General features: G+C 42.0%; 1 protein-coding gene and 1 long non-coding RNA gene across 7 annotated transcripts in view; one reads left to right on the top strand and one right to left on the bottom strand.

The window, feature by feature from the left end:
* The window catches only part of LOC137335204 (uncharacterized), a 44,762-nt gene extending 41,174 nt beyond the window's left edge, over positions 1–3,588 (bottom strand). The window contains exon 1 of the long non-coding RNA XR_010966359.1: positions 3,410–3,588. This is a non-coding gene — a long non-coding RNA (uncharacterized lncRNA). The remainder of the gene's footprint in view (positions 1–3,409) is intronic.
* The window catches only part of LOC137335203 (DNA (cytosine-5)-methyltransferase 3B-like), a 218,830-nt gene that overhangs the window by 149,335 nt on the left and 48,941 nt on the right, over positions 1–20,554 (top strand). For all 6 annotated transcript variants that reach the window (XR_010966358.1, XR_010966357.1, XM_068000424.1 and 3 more), the window contains exons 12-15: positions 6,161–6,240; positions 12,314–12,426; positions 16,647–16,830; positions 17,544–17,628. Coding sequence is in view for 4 of the 6 variants with exons in the window: in XM_068000424.1 (XP_067856525.1) it covers positions 6,161–6,240; positions 12,314–12,426; positions 16,647–16,830; positions 17,544–17,628 (462 nt within the window). In the remaining 2 variants the exon portion in view is untranslated. The remainder of the gene's footprint in view (positions 1–6,160; positions 6,241–12,313; positions 12,427–16,646; positions 16,831–17,543; positions 17,629–20,554) is intronic.

The raw sequence follows: 20,554 nt of genomic DNA, 5'->3' as shown, positions 1-20,554 counted from the left end.
CCGGGTCCACTCTCTTGCCATTCTCTCTTTATACTGGGCCGGGTCCACTATCGCGCCGCTCCCTTTATTCTGGACCTGGTTCGCTCTCGTGCCGCTCCCTCTTGATAGTAGTCTGTTTAGTGTCTATAGGAGGAATTTGAACTCTCTCTAATCAACGGGAAAGGAACGGGGGAGCATTAAAATGGAATGTCACCATTTCCGGCACGGTATCCGCCGAGTCCCCATTTTAATGTTGTTGGTTTTGCCAGTGAAAGAAGCTTCTGCTGGAGTCAAGACAGCCATAAATTAAAATAGTTAACAGTAGATATACATGTATGGCCGTGATGCAATTACATAACTGTTTTGGGAAAAAGATTTACTGAGGACGTAAATACAGAAAACAATTGACGAAAGAGTAAAGTATTTCACTGGGTGTATGTCTCCATTAGCAGCAGCAGCAGCAACAACAACAACAACAACTTGCATTTATATAGCACCTTTAACGTAGTAAAATGTCCCAAGGCGCTTCACAGGAGTGATTATCAAACAAAATTTGACACCGAGCCACATAAGGAGATATTAGAACAGATGACCAAAAGTTTGGTCAATGTGGTGGGTTTTAAGGAGCGTCTTAAAGGAGGAGAGAGGTAGAGAGGCGGAGAGGCTTACGGAGGGAATTCCAGAGCTTAGGGCCTAGGCAGTTGAAAGCACAGCCACCAATGGTGGAGCAATTGAAATCGGGGATGCAGGAGAGGCAAGAATTGGAGGAGCGCAGAGATCTCGGAGAGTTGTAGGGCTGGAGGAGGTTACAGAGATAGGGAGGGGCGAGGCCATGGAAGGATTTGAAAACAAGGATGAGAATTTTAAATCAAGGCGTTCCTGGACCGGGAACCAATAAAGGTCAACAAGTACAGGGGTGATGGGTGAATAGGACTTGGTGCAAGTAACATACTATATTAAAATAAATGGGTTAACAACTGCCCTTAAATAACACGATGTGGAGATGCCGGTGATGGACTGGGGTGGACAAATGTAAGGAATCTTACAACACCAGGTTATAGTCCAACAAATTTATTCAGGAGATAATCTCCGAAAGCTTGTGATTTTAAAATAAATTTGTTGGACTATAACCTGGTGTTGTAAGATTCCTTACACTTAAATAACACATGGAAGCATGTAATATGAATGCACTATGTGTTCATATCTGAACTTAGACAATCCAAAAAATATAGTCCTAAAGTGCATTCCTTGACCCAATTAAGGAGTCCATATTTCACCCAGTTGAGCAATGAGACATTATTCAAATACTATTCTCTCTGGTAATAGTCACCATTTTCTCTTTTACTTGTTACTTCTGGAAAAAATTACAGTGAGTGTTTTCATAAAGAGTCATTATCCTCAGTATGTGATATAGCTACAAATATTTAGCATAAACCTTCATACATGAATTTGTACACCCTACTGTCATGTTTATTTAGTGCTCTTGCTAAAATTGGGTTATCAAAGTTTGACCTTCAAAAGTTGCATTTTTCACCAGGTCTCCATTTTATACAAGAAAGTCCTAAAGCACTTGGGAAAAGTTCAGTTTTTTGTTTGAATATGGGACTAAGTTTTTAGTATCAAGTAGATAATAGCAGTGATCTGGCTCCCGCAGCGTCCAGTACTTGGAGTTTTAAAAAAAATTAGCACCTTTTGGAAGGTCCTTTTTCAGATTAATGCAAAGGGGAATAAGGTGTAAAACCCATTCAAATAGTTAACCAGTGGCCAGGTGGAAAGGTAGAAAGCAGGTAGGAATGCTGAGGCATCCATATTAATTAGCTTTTGCAGACTCAAGCGATTCGTATTTGGAGGCTGCCAATATGTGTCCAGAAAGGGACCCCGAAATTCCTCGGCGGTTTCAGCTTTTCTGGGGCGTAAAAACAGAGTCACTCAATGTTTTGACCTGAAAATTGCGGCAGGAGCTATTTCCACCAGTTTTCCATCCCAAAATTGATGTCTCCAAGTTCACAATCGCTTTTGGGCCTTCCTGCGATCCGCTTGACGAGATCCCATTGAGCTCATTAACATTTATTTGGATGAGGGCCAATTTGAGTGGCAAATTTGCAGAAGTTACACTCACAATGTATCAGGGTAACTTAGAACCAGTTTCTTAATGTCTTAATGTGTACTTTTTACCAGGATTGGTGGAATTGAGGAACTTTTGAGCCTGAGGAGTGTTGAAACATTGAGGGTATTTTTAACCCCCCCGAGGATGGGTGGGTTGGGGGCAGGCGGGCAGTAAAAATAGTTTTTGGAGAGGGATTGCATCCCGGCTCCAACGCGTCCACTTCCAGGTTTGACCCAGGTGAGTTAGGATGCGCACGGCAACAGCCACCCGGAAGTCCCGCCAGCATTTAAAGCCGGCAGGTTGATACTTAAAGGGGCAATGTACCTCATTGCGATAGTTGAGGCACTTAATTTTTTGTGTATTACAAATGTAAAATGAATTTTACCTTACCTGTTCGGGTTTCCCATCGCTTCTGAGTCACGTCAGGTGAAAGCAAATGGAAAGGGCCAAATCCATGAGGTGAGTGTCTTTATTGCACTGATTGTGGACCAGGAAGAGCAGGAGTGCTTCATCCAGGTCCAACAAGCTAACATGGCGCGATAGAACCCCTGGGATCTGCTGCTCCCCGCCCCCCCGTCCCCCGGTTGGTGGACCCCCTCCCCGGTCCCATGCTGGTCCCCTCCTCCGATGGTAGACCCCCCCCCCCCCAATAGTGGACACCCCCACTCAATGCTGGATCCCTTCCCCCCCACCCCGATCTTCTCCAAGGCCCACTCGATGTCGTCCACCTTCCCCCACCCCTCCGATTGCTTCGGTGTCTCATCCTTTGCCATTCTTCTCTTTGCTTCTCTGCTGCTTTTCCTCCTTACTGCTACTTTCTTTAATTTCACACACCTGCCTCACACTTCTCTTCTGAGTCTCCCTTTACTTATTTTTGCTTGTCTCCTCTCTATTTCTGCTGTTTTTTCTATCTCTCCCCTCACTCTCTCCCACTAAGTCTCTCTTACAGTAAACATTCCTTCAATCCCAGCATCCTTTCATAACTTATACTTTCTCTTTTCCTCCTCAAAAATGATTCCACAATTTATAATTTATCCCTAAATTACCTTTTAATCCCAGTCACCAGTTTTTAACATTTGTAGTATTTCCAATAAAGATCGACTCACTGGGGCAGACCCAACAGATATTGGATTGTTTGACTGCCAAAAGCTCTGGAACTTCAGGCTCCTGAAGTAATCATTTTTTTCAGATTTCAGCTCACACTTGGCGACAGTGAAACAAGCTTTAATGTTAGTGTTAAAACTGCTCAGATATTAGCACTAATGTTATAATTGGCAGTAATGTTATTACTGTAATATAACAATAAACTACTAAAATACTTACATTTTAAAAAAAATTACACATTGACTTCCCTCGTCTTTTCTTTTTTCTCGTGTTTTTTTTTTAACTTTGCTCTTTAAACTTTAGTCTTGTTATTTCTAATTGATATACTCTATTTTAACTTTTCTGTTTTTCTTTTGAATCATTTAAAAATGATTTACAGCCCTCGATTTCTCTCTCTGATTTGCGGCTCCTTTCCCTCCCGACAGGCAGCAAGCCTGTCAATCTGGCTGCCTGGTGTATGGTAAACCCGGAAGCACAAATACTTACCTTCAATTGAGTTGCGATCGCAGATTGCGACGCACTCAATTCGCTTCTGGGTTTCCCACACGAACATCTACCCACCCGGTCAATTCCCGGCTCCGTGCTAAAATCATGCCCATTGTCAATGAATTACTGAAGCTGCTCGTCCAGGCTGATATTGCAATCTTCAGCCATTTTTTGGCTTTTTAAAAGCTGCATTGTTAATTTCCAAGTTGAATGGAAGCTTCTTGTGACAGTTTGTGTTACTGGAGGTAATCTGTCCTACACTACCGAGTTCTTTAATTCAGCTCTTCAATTGTGTATCCTGAAGGAATGCTATCCAACTATTAAGTCAGTATAACTGTTGAAGAGCTTGAAGTACTTGATAGTCCTAGGGATTTTTTTTGACATTCTAGTAATACAGATGCATCCTTGAGTTACTCATTGACATGATCCATCTAACGCAATCTTCTACTTGATGGGGTGAGGGGGAAGGGCTAACTTTGAAAGCAGAGCAGATTAGTAATATTTCCTGATTAAAGCACCATCTGAAAGGTTTCCAAACTCATTCTCGCTTAACCCCTTTCTGTATCTTTCATCTGTGGAAAGGAAAACTGTTTCCCCTCTCCCCTTTGCTTGGACCTACCATACACTGTTGTCTGAGTGATACTACTCTGAGTTCTCTTCTACAATGTAATCTGTAATTGAACAGTCCCTTTCTTATTTGAAGAGCTTTTTTCTGTTGGCCCACAGGGCTGATAGTCATTTTTAGAGCCACATTGACTATTGGGCTTGGCACTGCATTGTTGAAACATGTTTACCTCTTTTATGGGTAGCTTCAGTTCTCAAGAAGTTTCTTATTGGGTCTAGAATAATGATTCTAAACCAGAATTTTTTATTTTTATATAGCTCATTAAATGATTAAAGGCTTTAATGACCACAATGACCACAATTAAGAGGGGTCCAGTGTACTTCAGCCCTGGGGTGGAGTAGTGGAGTAATCAGTGAGGCAATTTTTTCTTGAGAATTCTCGTGGCTTTAATGCTACTAGAATTAATAAACTAACAAAATGAGCCTGGTTTCCATCTTACTTCTGCCACAAAATTGGATTTGTTTTGCAGCTTTTCCACCAGAATATGCCCAAGTTTAATCATGTGCTCATTCGTGTGTGAAAGTCAACAAAACAATTTACAGGTAGCAGAAAATGAAAGCTTTACAAAAGTGATATGGGGCTAAGTTCACCTTCATAACTGCAGGAACGTTGTGATGCACAAAAGTGCAAATGAATGTACACATAAATACAACCTTCATATAGGGTTGATTGTATACCATTAGTGAGCCAATGTCTATATTTAAGGGTGTTGTATGTCTGGTTTGGCCACACCGTTAATGTGACGTGCACTGAAAATGGATAGTGTTTTCATCAGGTACAGATGGTCACAAGAAGCTTCCATTCAACTTGGAAATTAACAAAAAAAAGCTTTTTTAATGGCAAGTTCCATTGATTCAGTGGCTGAACTCTTGTCTTGATATAGACGTAAGATCACTTACTTGTCTCTTTTCAAAAAATCCAGTCTTGTTTCCATTGGAGACGGTTTAGACCTGAATTCTCCCAGATCTGCACTGCAATTTATTTGATGACCATGAATAATTGTGAAAATGGATGTAGAAGTTAAGGATGACTGTATATTACATAAATAGGTATTCGCATTCCTTATGGATTTAGGAGCAATATGGGCCTAAATGTGTCATAAATTGTGACTGTACATAGACAGAACCATTTTGCTCATCAAGCCTTAGTTGGTATTTTCCTCCACATCAACCACCTAGTCTAATCCCACTCTCCTGCTCATTCCCCATACTACTTAGTCATCTTTTACAAATAACTATATAATTTATTTTTTTAAAGAGTTTATAATCTCTTCTTCAACAACAGTTTGTAGCATTGAATTCCTCATTCTAACTATCTTCTGTGCAAAGAATTTTTTTCTAACCTACCCTTTACTTCTTCCTGTGATTGTGTGTTGGTAATATCAGTACATTTCAAGTTATGAAACTCTTCATCCTATTCATTTTAGTGACATGCAGTTGTTACAGGAATGTCAATCATTTCATTTGGTTGCTGTTAAGTCTGTTCAGTAAAGTCTGGTGGCTATAAAGCAGCGTGTTTTTGAAGATAGCCCTGCTTCTAAATGTAATGAAAGTGAAACCAAATGGATAATTTTAACCTTCAATGGAAAGTAAAATCTGTTGGGGCTAAAATGAGCAGCCAATCCGATCCCATCAGTTTCTCGCCAGGTGGGTTAGGTTAAAGTAACCCCCCCCCCCCTCAAGTTTCACTGTAGGGGTGGAATATTGACATCACCAAGATGGTGAAGGTATCCTGGAGACAGTGAGAGTTGCCGTCTGTTGTATTGAAGGATCAATAATACTTAACCTTTAGTTAAAAATAAATATGACAGTATTGGTGATGCATTGTTCTAATGCATATCCTTTCTTTTTTTATATTAGAATTTTGTCTCGCCTGCGGAAGCGTACGAGTTGGCACTTTCCATCCACTGTTTGAAGGCGGCCTGTGTCCTATTTGCAAGGTGAGTGTGTGTAGCCTCTGTAATTACACAAATAGCAATAAGCTACTTGTAGTTCAGAACAAAGCTTTACTCATGAACATTGTAATGCTTGTGGCTGGCATGTGGCATATATCAGGTAAGCTTTCTCAAAAGTGAGTGATATGTTTTTTCCTTTGATTTTCTCCCAGTACCTCTCCTAAAAGCAATGACTCATGCCAGTGCCAAGTGATTTTCTTCATTCTGATCCTGTACTATGAGTTATTGTAGCTGGTCCCAATTCTTTCTTTCTCATTGAACATTCATATATGCACACTTCCAGCAAGGTCATTGGACAATGATTTCCCCCCTCCTTCCTCCCATTCATTCCAAGGATGCTGAGATTAAATATAGCATTCCTCCTCCCCCTACGGCTGCCCTGGCTGAAATCAGCTAACTCATCACAGACAAATCTGGAACATTACTGCTTGATATCGCTCAGTAAAAGACACTATGGGGTAAATTCTGGCCTTCATCAACAGGGCAGTGATCTGGCGAAGTGGATCCATTGATTTCAATGGAATAAAATTCAGGCGGTTTCAAAAATAGGTGGGCGATCCACTCCGCTAGATTATTGCCCTGGCAGGCAAGACAAAAATTTTAGCCCAGTGTGTTTACCCACTGAGCTATTGGGGCACCTAGTTAGTATTGGGTTTCTAGTAAAATAATACTTTTGCAAAGAATTTGCTTGAAAAATAAAAGCAGTTTCATGCTTAATGAAATCATCCTATATAGATAACTTTACATGCTTACAAATAGGCATTTTGTCTGAAGCTGTAATCCTTACATGCTGACATCGGAACCATACCCAAGAGATTCTGATCACAAGTGGAAGTATTACTAGCACTGCAACAACAACGTTAACATGTATTGTTTCAAAATTAACATACCTGTAACTCTTTAGAAAGGTAATAGCCAAAGAACTTTTGGTTTCCCAGACTGTGCAAGCATTCAGAAATCAACCATAACTAATACATTATTTACTTTTAACATTATCACTGGGAGAAGTTTATGGTAAGAATAATCGCAAGTATTTTTGAAATGTCTGTCCATTTTGCACAGACATAAAGATACCTGTTCTTACACCAAACACACTCAACTCACCAGCGCCATTCTGCAATGATCTAAGCGGCTGTGGTGATCACAGTGGTGTAAATTCAGCAAACTCAATCTCGCCATTGATTTTAATAGGGGGGTGGAGCTATTAGGAATATGGGAACAAGAGTAGGCCATTCAGCCCCTCGAGCCTGCTCCGCCATTTGATAAGATCATGGCTGATCTGTGATCTAACTCCATGTACCTGCCTTTGGCCCATATCCCTTAATACCTTTGGTTGCCAAAAAGCTATCTATCTCACATTTAAATTTAGCAATTGAGCTAGTATCAATTGCCGTTTGCGGAAGAGAATTCCGAACTTCTACCACCCTTTGTGTGTAGAAATGTTTTGTAATCTCACTCCTGAAAGGTTTGGCTCTAATTTTTAGACTGTGCCCCCTACTCCTAGAATCCCAACCAGTGGAAATAGTTTCTATCTATCCACCCTATCTGTTCCCCTTAATATCTTATAAACTTCAATCAGATCACTCCTTAACCTTCTAAACTCTAGAAAATACAACCCCAATTTGTGTAATCTCTCCTCGTAACTTAACCCTTGAAGTCCAGGTATCATTCTAGTAAACTCATAACTAGTTGTTCAACTGTTTCTGCGAGGAAAACAGTGGAGCGGCGCAAATATCTCGGGAAATTATGGAATGGCGTAAATAATGGCTGAAGTTTCTTACGCCATAATTTCCTGGGACTTTTGCGCTGCAAATCGGGCCCTGTGACGTACATGAGTCTTTTCAATGGTGCAACTCTCCAGCACTGTTCCCTTTAAGCTGCGCGTGTGCGCAGCTGCGCAGCAGCCTGTTGTGAGTCACGCGCTTAAATATTCCATCCACGCACCAAAGCATTGCTCTCTCGGCTCTTCTCTCACACTGACCAGTCCCGAGGCCCCTCTCTCACACTGACCAGTGTCCAGACCTCAGGCCCTTCTCCAGCTCTGCCTCCCCAGTCCCCAGTGCTCCAACCCCAGGCAGGCTGCTCTACCTCTGGTGCTCGAGAGTGTCCGAGTGTCCGGTGGTCCTTTTGTCCGATCCCGCGGCTCCGGCCCCAACTGCCGCATTGTTTACCGCGTTGCAGTCAGCGAGCAGCTGATTGGCTGCGCGGAAACCAGACCAGGAAGTAAAATAAAACCGATACGTTTGTCAGTGGCCATTCAGAGACCAGGCCCCTCCACCCAATCGGAGACCAGGCCCCTCCACCCAATCGGAGACCAGGCCCCTCCACCCAATCGGAGACCAGGCCCCTCCACCCAATCAGAGACCAGGCCCCTCCACCCAATCAGAGACCAGGCCCCTCCACCCAATCAGAGACCAGGCCTCTCCACCCAACCACAGATGAGGGACCCAAACATAGAGGCAGCCAAAACTAATGAGACCTGCAAGATGTACATTTGGAATGCAATAATTTGTTCAACCCTGCTGAGCAGTCAATGGAGGGGGGGAGGGGAGAGCTTTAATTAAACTGTTCCCTCTCCCCAGATTCACACTGACTGACTTGACAGCTGTTTTGTATTTCTGACTCAATTTAAAAATTCTGATTGCACATGATTTATTTCTGTTTGAATCAGAGTCATTAAGCTAATTCAACAAAAAGCTGATTGGACTCGTTCCCATCAGATAATTTTTAATAAAATATAACGAGACAGGTCTGCTCAATCCTCGTGCAACTTAAGAAACCCATTTCATAAACTATATAAATTTATCAGCCAATATAATATTAAATTGTTACAATTATCCATTATTTTGTATTTACCGTGAATAATGTTTTCTAAAAAGTTGTTCTATTTAAAGTTGTGATTTTTTTTTTACGGTGGCGCACACAGCCCTTATATCGGTGCACAAACCCAAATTCATTCTGCACATGGCTGAAAAAAATTAGAGGGAACCTTGCTCTCCAAGAAATTCTCGGTCATTGTGTAGGGAGATATGGCCCCACACTGGCAGGCTACTACACTGTATCAGGACACAATGGTACAGTATTTGAGGCTTATGGTAAGCCGTCTGAATGTTGCTAAATGTGTGGAAATGTCAGAATGGATTTCTGAAACAAAAAGTCTTCTTCTACCTCCTTTTTCTACCAGCTTTCTCATCACTCCTCTTCCTCTGCTGGAGGTGTTGTCACTTTTCTAGGGTACAGTTCTGTGGGCATCAAGCAGTCTCCAATACCTTGCTCAAGTGGCCATTCTACATGTGTGAGCCTAAATAGTGAATGTGGCAAGCTGTTTGTCTGCTGGGGGAGGGCATCACAGCTGAGCCTGACATCTACATGGGTAATTCCAGCAGGGGTTGCTGCATAGCAACCAGGACAGGATACCCTGGTTAATTTTCCCCTCCCTAACCCAAGGGTGCTGAGGCCAACTGTAGCTCCATTACCACCTCCCTAGCTGAAATCACAGATCAGCAATGTAACCTGGGACCATTTCAGACTATATAGGCTTAGTTATTCACTGTCTTAACCTGCCGAGTCATCAGAAGAATTAAAAAAAAGCTAAGCTGGTAAATAATGCATTGGAAGAGGAGATGGGAATAAAAATGAAAGTGTTTTCTTTTTCTCAATCGTTAAAAGTTTACGCATCTGAAAATAGGTCCCAAGAACGTTGCACAGGACACATATGACAAAATCAGAAGGCAGAAATGATACTGAAATTCAGTTTAAAAATTAGACCCTTTGCTTCCAGCTATCAAAAATACCGACAGTTTTTTTATTGGTATAATTTTACTTCTAATTTGAATTTTCCATTTCTTTTTAAAAAAGGGTGAATGCTGTCAAATACTTCAGCAAATATAAGGGTCTACTAACTGCCTGCAGGCAGTTAGTGTTAGTTTTGTACTCAAAGTTTATAATTCATTTACTTGTTAATAGCATTGAACCTTCATTAATAAGTAACTAGTTCAACTTGAACACTTTGACCTTGGACCAAGATTATATTCAGATCTGAATTACTGTAAACTACTCGTAAAAAGCAAAATACTGTGGATGTTGGCAGTCTGAAACAAAAGCACAAAATGTTGGAAACACACAGCTGGTCAGTCAACATTGATGGAGAGAACAGACAGGTTAATGTTTCAGGTGTAGACCCTTCTTTTTTGAACTTGTTAACTTGTCTATTCTCTCCACAGATGATGACTGACCTACTGTGTGTTTCCAGCATTTTTCTAATTTTATTCCTATAAATTACTTTTTAGCCTCAATTTGAACTGGTGGGGGACAGTTTTCGGCAGGCGAGTTTTAACGTTGGTTCTAAACTCACCTGCTCTGGAAACAATGAGGCATGTGTTGTATCAAATGTCCCATAACACCGGAATGAAGAATTCAGATTCAAAATGCTTTATAGACGATTTAGTACTGTTGCTAATTTCTCCAATCTGTCCCTGTCATAGCACTGAAACAGCTCTAACCAAAGTCACAAATGACATCCTCTGTGGCTGTGGTATATTATCCTTCTTCGTCCTTCTCAACCTCTCTGTAGCCTTTGATATGGTTGATCACACCATCCTCCTTTTCTCTGTTGTCCAGCTCAGTGGGACTGCCCTCACTTGGCTATATTATTATCTATCCAATCATAGCCAGAGCATCTGCAGAAATGGCTTCTCTTCGTACTCACACATTGTTACTTCTGGAGTTCCTCAAGGATCGGTTGCTGGCCCCCTCTACTTCCTCATCTTTTGGCAACATCATCCGCAGACATGGGGTCAGCTTCCACGTGTATGCTGATGACACCCAGCTCTAGCTCTCCATCACCTCTCTACATCCATACACTGCCTCTGTGTCGTCAGACTGCTTGTCGAATATCCAGTCCTGGATGAGCTACAATTTCTTCCAGTTAAACATTGGTGAGACAGAAGCTATTGTCTTCGGCCCCACCACAAACTCTGTACCCTCGCCACCGATTCCATCCCCTCTCTGGCTATTGTCTCAGGCTGAACCATTCATATTTTTCTTCAGTTTCAGTAACCGCTTGTGGTAATGCATTGTATGTTTTAATAATCCTTTGTGTAAAAGGGTTTCTTCTAACAAACCTTTTATGTTTTTAGCATAGGATCGATGAATTTATCTTAAAATACATTTGCCAAAAACCATTTGTATTAACTCCTGTGGATTTTAGCAAGCATTTGTATCCCCATTGTTTTCTATTCTCTAATAACATTTTTGTCAGATTGTGACATTCTGATGTGGTTTGAAAGAGCAAAAGAGCAGCACTCACCAGCTGCTCAGAAAACTGTGTAAAAGCCTTAATGTGCTGCTCAGCCTCTCCTGCCAATGTACGGCTCAGATCTATTGCTTAGGTCTATTGGGTTCCGGCTTCCTAGAAAATCAGGAGCAGAGGCCTGAGGCCCAAAATGCGCCGCACTCAATGGCCCCAATGTGAATAGTAAGTGCAAAGGGGGCTGGGAGCCTGCTTACAAGCTGTGCTCTAAGCTCATTAGGCTATTGACTTCCATGCAGATGAGGTGGCAGCTTGATATTGTGGCTGAACTACCTGAGAAGTTCTCCAGCCACAAGGTGCCCATTTTGAATGGGTGCTGAAGGGGAGGTTGCATTCATATTTTTTTTTAAATGGACACCTTTTCCCCCTTGCTGTCCCCCTGCCCTTTGTCTCCCCACCCTGTGCCTATTGCCGCTCTCCTCCACCCCAGGAAAGTGCCTAGCAGACAATTGGCAGCTTGCAGCTCTTCATTGAGTGATGTCCCTGGAGCACCAGAACTGGGGAGATTAGATCATCCATACACAGGTGGACGCAGTTTCTGTGCAGTGGCGTGGTACACAGGCCACATTATCACTCCCTTTATGCATTAATTAAGAGCTATAAATATATTTTACATTCGTTAAATATGTTTTTGAGCAGAGATGATTACGATTGTCAATGTCAAACCCTACATTGACCCATCAAAGTAGTTGCCATTTTGCGGGCATGTAATTCTTTGTGAGGTAATCATTTATTGATATGTTGCAGGATATCTACCTGGAGACATCATATATGTATGACGACGATGGCTACCAATCATACTGTACTGTGTGCTGTGGTGGGCGAGAAGTGTTGCTATGTGGGAATGCAAACTGCTGCAGGTATGGTGTTTGTACGAACTCTGTTCATTACAGTGCATCTGCACTCTTAATTGTGGTTTATAAAGTATCGGTAGTATCACAATTTTGGTGTTTTTACACTAGATATTTCCTTGGGTTCTGTAATACTGGTCACGTTGGTAAAAAGATTACATGGCCCCTACAATCCGGAGTGCGCCTTTTTTCTGCCCGATACCTAGTTAAAACAATAGCACGGCCCAGGGATCATTACAAAGGCCCCTTGGCCAGCACAAAGGCTACTGAAGTATAACTCATGCAGCCAAATGAATTCTCTCTTTACGGAAGGCAGACGTAATAGGCACTCTACCAAGATGAGACACAGGTTTCATACCAATAACTGGTTTATTTACATAAAACATATGAACGAATAGTATTCAGTTTAATACAGTGAGATTATCTGCTTTCCTACATCCTTGATATAAGAAAACAATAAATAAAAAACTTGTTTTCTTTTTAAACACAGGCTCTAAGGCAGATGACCACTTACACTAGCTTAACCCTTTGAGGCTAAGCTAGCTCAGGCTTTAACGTATAGACGGGATTTTGCTGCTGATGGCAAGATCCACATAACTCTGACTGAGACTGTGGGGGTAATTTTAACCCCCAAGGATGGGTGGGTTGGGGACGGTGGAAAGGTAAAAATTGTAAAAATGTAAAACCTGCCTCCAACCCGCCCACTTCCAGCTTTAATGGAGGCAGGACGGGGGGGAGCCGGCGACCAAGCCGAGTTCAGGAGGCGGGTCGGTCAGTAAAACCTTTTAAGAAGGCTGTGGGCCTCCATTTTAATAACTTTTTTATTTTTAACTTCTGGGGACCGGGATTCCCGGGCCTTCAGCTTCACACCACGTAAGAGGAGGTGGGAAGCGCCAGATCACCAAGTAAGTGCCTTTATTGCACTGCTTGTGGGCCAGAGGAGCAGGAGTGTTTCCTCCAGGCCCAACAAGCTTACCTGCCGCAATCCCAAACACGCGATCGACCAACGCCCCCCCCCCCCCCCCACCGCCGATGACCTACCCCCCTCACCCCACCGATGTCCGCCCCCCACCAATGACAAACTCCCTCCCCCTCTTTGATGTCTGGCCCCAAGCCCCCGATGTCACTCTTACCTGCTGGCATCCGCTCCCTGGCTGCTTTCCCGTCCGACAGACAGACAGCCTGTCAATCTGGCTGGCTGTCGCATGGGAAACCTGTCAAAATTGTAAGGACATCAAGGAAACCCATGCTTCCGGGTTTCCTGTCCAGAAATGCTTCCCTCCCCCCACCCCACTCTCCACGGCTCAGAGTGAAAATCTAGTACAGCATCTCTCTGAACTAACCCCCTTAAATCTGTGAGTTGAAGGGATGGATTTTCTTCCAATATCCCACCTGAAATTGGGTAGGATAACGGTAGAAAAGGGGGTGAAATTGGCCATTGGGGACTACTGTTGCCTCACCGACCCAAACTGAATTTCCCATCCCTACCAGGACTGCTGACCACTCCTTTCCCACCCACTGCCTGCAAATGCAGATGGGAGGATGGGGCGGGAGGCAGGTTCCCAGCCTGTTTCCCACCTGCCCAACTCTTGTTCATGCTGCTCCCTGGGACCACCAGATGAAGCATAGTGTTTGGCCTGGAGTAGCTGCCTTTTATTCTGCATGGATGAGCCAAGATTGGCTAAATGGCCTCTCTCATTTGTGTCTATGTTGACAAAAGCTGGAAGTTTATTGCACAATTTCCTTTCCGCTAGAGTGTTTTTGATTCATTTTCTGGCTTCTAGTATACGCCAGATGTTGGATCATTCCACAGCAAGATGTACTGACAGATCACACTGTTGCATTTAAAGAGGCATACTAGGAAGAAGTGAAGGATTGGCCCGAACTACTGTGTGGGTCTTATTGAGATAAACGGAGATTGGCAGAAACATAGTGGGAATGATTCTCTCCTGTTTGAAGATCCAATCGGATCCATGGAGATCTCCAGGGATCCATGGAAATGTAGAGGGTTTAACACTTTCAGAACATATGGCTAAGAGATGATTGCAGTTATCCATGTGTCTGCATTCTGATTAATTCGGCTATTTACAGAATGGGCCAACAAAGGTTTGCCTTGCCATGGGACTTTTTTAGGATGTGACTCGTTGTCTGCCTTTTTATTTTGTGCTCCTCTAATAATTTAAAGAAATGGTTATATAAATCTCCATTGTCATTAATCATTAGCATACCTTGAAGGACTAATGAATTAAGAGTAATAAATGTATTGAAAGAAACTGACCCTTTGATGTTCGACCTGGTTCTCCACAACCTAGGACCTCCTTAAAGCACTTTTATATTGCAGCTTTCTTAGTACAAATTGTGGTTGAGTTGGCATCCAGGTGCCTGTCATAATGACGTAAAGGTGTAGCCAGTGCATGGATGTCTCTCTCTTCCATGATCCAAGCTAAACAAATGATAATTTAAAAACAACTTTATTTTTACATAGCAGTCAGCAATTTTTCTGCCAACTAATCCCTTCCACCAGCCAATTTCACCCTTCCCACTCTCCATGGAGTAAAGGAACCATATTTTGCCCAAACAGTTTCTTATCATTTTTTTAAAAGACAGAAGACTCATTCCATGCTTTGTGTCAAATGTGTGGATTTCTCTGAATTATTTTGTGATTTTCATACTAACACATGCAACATAGTTGACATTTTACGCCAATGTCTGAGATTTCTAAACATCAGCCATTGCAGTGTCCCAGAATGTGCAGAAAGAGATGGTCAGACAAGGTAATTTGCTGTGGTAGGTTATTGTCAAGAACCTCACAAGATGTGGCATTAAAGCAGCTATGGATTGCTATTTTGATATAAATAGAGTTTCTCATTGACTATTACTCTGCTGCCTAAACAGAAGGTCTATGCATTAACCAGAACAAATGCTGGTAATTTTACATTTAACCTTTTCAATCCACAGCTGTGCATTCAAAGAATTTCTGTTTTTCTGGCACGAAGAACATTCTTAACTCTTTTTGATCCTGTCATTCAATATATTTTCTCTCAGTCCGGCAGGTTCCTACAAACTATGTCATGCAGGTAACCTACTCCAAAACCTCACCCAGTTTGACTAGAACATGCACACAGTGACTCATTCTTTAGTTTTGGTTCCTCAGATGTGGAAGTGACTCACCTTCACCTACCCAGCCACAACTGGCAACTTGTGCGCAGAATCACCTTGCACTGCATCTGCCCTTTACTATTCATGTCAATGGTATTGATTTGTTTAGAGACCTAAAAGAGGCTTTTATCACTCACGGTATGCAAAAATTAAACTGACCGATTTCCTCTGATATGACTGATACAGAGAAGGTACAGCATAAAAGGATTTCCTTGTCCTACATCACCACCCTCTGTTAAGTACTTACCATTCCCAGGACTTATTTCAACAGCTTCCATCTCCTTTAATAAATATTTTTGGAGTGCACACAAATGTGAAATATGTGTATTTTTACTAAATGAATGCTCAACAACTCTAAAATGTAATGCCCCAGGTGAGCAAAGTCCCCTATAAAGGTTTATTATCATCTAGGTTTGTGCTAGGGATTAGAAACTACGAAATGTCAGTTAAAAAAAGTGGCCAAATTACAACCCCCTCCCACCCCCCACCATCTTTTCGGTGGGACCATTTTGAAGTGTATAAAGAGAATCTTTTGATAGAGGTCTCTGACAGGGTCCATTACGTCCCATGGTGTTGAGATTTTTTTCCCTAGCTCCTCACACCCACACGGTCCACTTGTTCAGGAGCATTGAGATGGGCCAGCTTGAGGAAGGCTCCATGCTTCCCTTCGGTCAATGTGCCAGGAGGTGTTCGTGAGCAATTCAGGAAAGGTTCCCCAGTCACTGATTAAACTCCAGCTCAAAAATCATCCATTGAGGAAGCTTGAGTTGAATTCAAGTTTCTTCACTTGTCGTTCAGTGATTTACATTTGCACCTATCAAGCCATTTCAGGTATAATGATACTAGGAGTTTTAAAAACAATTATATTGTCAAGATATATGGTTGTAAACAAATTTACCTGAGGAAGGAGGAAGCCTCCGAAAGCTTGTAGATTTCAAATAAAATCGTTGGACTATAACTTGGTGTTGTAAAATTGTTTACAATTGTCAACCCCAGTCCATCACCGGCATCTCCACATCAAAGATATATGGTAACATTGTTCAGATGATTCCCACTCTGTTTGTCTGTAGATGCTTTTGTGTGGACTGTATTGACATCCTAGTGGGTCCAGGTGCTTCTGAAGAGGCCAAGGTGCAAGACCCCTGGAGATGTTACATGTGCCTTCCATATGAAAGCTATGGAGTGCTGAGAAGACGCAGTGACTGGACCATGAAACTCCAGGAGTTTTTTGCCAGTGACAATGGTCAAGAATATGTGAGTAGTACAGTTTCTTCAGCTGAGACCAAGGAAAAACTTCTGTGAATATTGACAGATTAAATTACTTGTGTTGATTTGTTAAAACATAACTCATGTTATAAATTTTCTCTGCGTAAGCATATTACAAAATGTGTTAACAACTTTGTATATTTCATTGTAATATTTATGTGGACTAAATATCCATTTATCACACAAGAGTTGAAATTACTGTTGCTATTTTTATTGTATGAGCACTTAATATGCTTGTACCAAATTGCTTTGTGCTATTTTAACATTTATTTTAAATGGGTTAATGCCTCTGTTAAAATAACTAAGAGGAATTTGATACGAGTAGTTTTGTAACACCAGCAGTTTTCTATTGGGTGCACGTAATTTACAGTGGGCAAATGATAGTCTCATTTAATGGGTAGTAATTGAGGGGTTGCACTTACAACAGCAGCTGAAGAACAATTTTCCATTGAGCTAACCTGGTAGCTAGTCATGTAGCACTGAGAAAGGAGTGGCTTGGATAAATTGTGCTGATGTATAAAAACAAACCTTTCTCCCAACAAAATAGTGTCATAACACTATGCAGATAAGAGTCTCTTAGAGATGGCTTTATGTATTAGATTTTATTTTTTAAAACATGAAGTTTATTTGTAATCAGTCTGTAGCATCCACACAACCATAAATGACTGTTTTCAATTGTTTAATTTTTTTTTAAATTCCAGGATCCACCTAAAATTTACCCAGCAGTACCTGCTGAGCACAGAAAGCCAATCAAAGTTCTGTCACTCTTTGATGGGATAGCGACAGGTAAAGTTCCAAACAAATTGCAACGTAGTATGCAGTCACACCAAACTTCTACACCGTAGAATTTTACAATCATCAATTGCAAATTATTTATTAATAAACATAAGTCAGAATTTTCCTCAGGGGTCTCCCGATCGGCTGCTATAACTGCAACAGAGGATCGGCAGAAACTTTGGATAAATGCATAAATGGGATTTCCACTGAAATTACAGCAGCCCTGGTGATAGACTCAGTAATGAGGTTGTAATCATTAATCTTATAATCACAGATTAACATAATTTTGTTTATGTCTAAGAAGAGCTACACTGGGCTGTGTAACGGCTTTATCGTGGGATTCTGTCCTGTGAATTTTGTAGTATGCTGTATGCTGGCAGTCAGCCTCCACATTGACAACTACACTCAACACAAAAGGACCAAAATTAAACAGCACCATCCTACAGATAGTAAATATCTTAAAATTAACAGGATCCTAAGAAGTAATTTTATAGCTGCAATGTAACCTTGAGGTTCAGATGATAGCTATAAACCAATTGACTCTTGTGTTCTACGACATGATCTGGACCCATGATTAGGTCATTGTCATGTAATGCATCTCTAGTATCCACTATTCTTTACATTAACTGCCTGGTTCAACAGGTGGTGGATTTTTACATTTGTTTAAAAAGAATCCAGTTGAATTATAGATTGGCACAGAAACAGGACAGGCAGCCAATCAAATCTGCACCAGTGTTTTTCTCCACATGAGCAACTCCACTCTCAACCCCCAATTGGTTTACAGCTATCATCTCAACCTCAAGGTTACATTGCTGCTTTAAAATTACTTCCTGTGATCCTGTTAATCCCACTCTCCTGTACTCTATCTGCTTTAATATTTCTCTTTATCTGCATGCACTAACACCTTTAATGACTTGTGTTTCGCCAACGTCCCTCTGCTCCTCTGCTCTATTAAAAATCTTACTATTTAAGATATATTTCCTTTCCCTATTATTTCCACAAAATATATTACTTCACATTTCTCTACATTGAACAGCATTGGACACGTATGTGCCCATCCTGCTAGCCTACATATGTCCTTCTGCAGTCTTTCACAATCTATGCCACAGTTTGCCATACCTCCCCAATTTGGTGCCATCAGCAAATTTTTATATAGTTCCCTCAATTCCTAACAGCATAACATTTATGTTTATTGTAAATAAGAATAGCCCCAACACAGACCCCTGTGGTTTACTTTGTTTATCTGATGAATAGCTGAGCCACACAAACCAAGAAGATCCCAGATTTGACCCCCTAATCGTTGATCTCAGCCATCTCAGTGGTTGCGTGGCTGCAAATGTTCCTTAGGTCCTGAATTAGGGAGGGAAAATTCAGACACAGTTCTTGCTTCTGATCACTATTCAATGACTCCTGTTGGAAGTGTACTTATGTGGACATAAGGTGTGTTCAGGATGAGGCTCATCTGTCATAACAAACCACAACCCCACACCCAGGTTTGATGAGCTTGCTCACTGTCAAGGCTCACACATGAAAACAGACGCTTGAACAACGCCCTAGAACCATTCCGCAGCAAGAAGTACACACCTTCAGGAAAGGAGGAGAAAATTGGTGAGAAATAAATAATCAGTAAAGCATATTTGTTTTATTTTGTTAAGAAAACTGGAAACATTTTGTCCGCATCTTGACTCAATAATTTATGCTGTTCCACTGTCTCCTAAAAATTATGCCAGTTGCAACCTGGCGCCTTGATTTAGTCTGAAGCATCCGAAACCAATTTTATCTTCGCTATTAACCTCTGTAAATGCACTGCTGGTGCTGCCAAAATCAACTTTATTGAAAAGAACTGTCAACTGTTGTTTTCCTGGGCACAATTTTAGCACGGGGGTGGGGGGTGGAACTCCTACCTGGAAACCCGGAAGTATGGGTTTCCCGAATGTCCTTACGATTTTGACATAAGGACGTTGTTTTCTTCTCTTTCGCTGGTTTCCCGCCTGTAGGGCCAGCCTGATTAACAGGCTGGCACTCAGTCGGACGGGAGAAGAGCCAGGAAGAGGACATGTTCATTTAAGTGTTAGATGATGGTTATGGGCTATCAGTCATCGGGGGGGGGTTCAGTAATCAGAGGGGAATGGGGTCAGTCATCGGGAGGGGGGTGTCAGTCTCCGGGGGGGAGGGGGGAATTGGGGTCGCGATCATTGAGGAGGGGTCGCGATCATTTGGGGGGGTTCACGATCGTTGAGGGGGGTCGCTGCAGGTAGGCTTATTGGGTCTGGGAGAAGCACTCATGCTCCGCTGGCCCACAAGATGTGCTATAAAGGCAATCACCTGCAGTTTCAGGCCTTCTTGCCCCCCCTCACATGGTGTGAAGGAAAAGGCCCGGGAATTTCAGCCCCCAGTGGCTAAAATCAAAAAAGCTTTGAAAATGGAGGCCCGCACCTCCTTAAAAGCTTTTAATGCCCGACTCTCCTCCTGAGAGCAGATTGGTTGCTTGCCCCTCGTCCTGTCCCTGTAAAAAATGGGAATGGGCGGGTTGGGGGTGGGTTTTAGATTTTTGCAATTTTTACTGCCCCCTCCACCCCTAACCCACCCATTTTTCCGGGCTAAAATCATGCTCATTGTGTCTCCAGCAGCATCTCCTCTGGACCCTGTCAAACTTCACTCTCATAATTTCCATGAATCCTCTTTTCTGCCATTCTTCGAGTATAGTTGTCAGCTCTGCTAAAAAGAAAACTGGCTGTCTTGGTTCACTTTTCCTCTTTAACTCTAATCTCAGTATTCTCCATTCTATTCCACCATTGTGAACAACATCAAGTTTTATCCCAGCATGGTCTGATGAATCCTTTGTGCTGTGGACTCCAATAAGACCTCTGATCCTAATAATATCATTCCCATTGTCCTCTGTGCTTATCTTGAATCTCTCTTCACCCCAGTCCAA

The sequence above is a fragment of the Heptranchias perlo genome, chromosome 19 (genome assembly GCF_035084215.1).
Source record: "Heptranchias perlo isolate sHepPer1 chromosome 19, sHepPer1.hap1, whole genome shotgun sequence".
Classification (NCBI taxonomy): domain Eukaryota; kingdom Metazoa; phylum Chordata; class Chondrichthyes; order Hexanchiformes; family Hexanchidae; genus Heptranchias; species Heptranchias perlo.
This window is presented reverse-complemented; position numbering and strand designations above follow the sequence as displayed.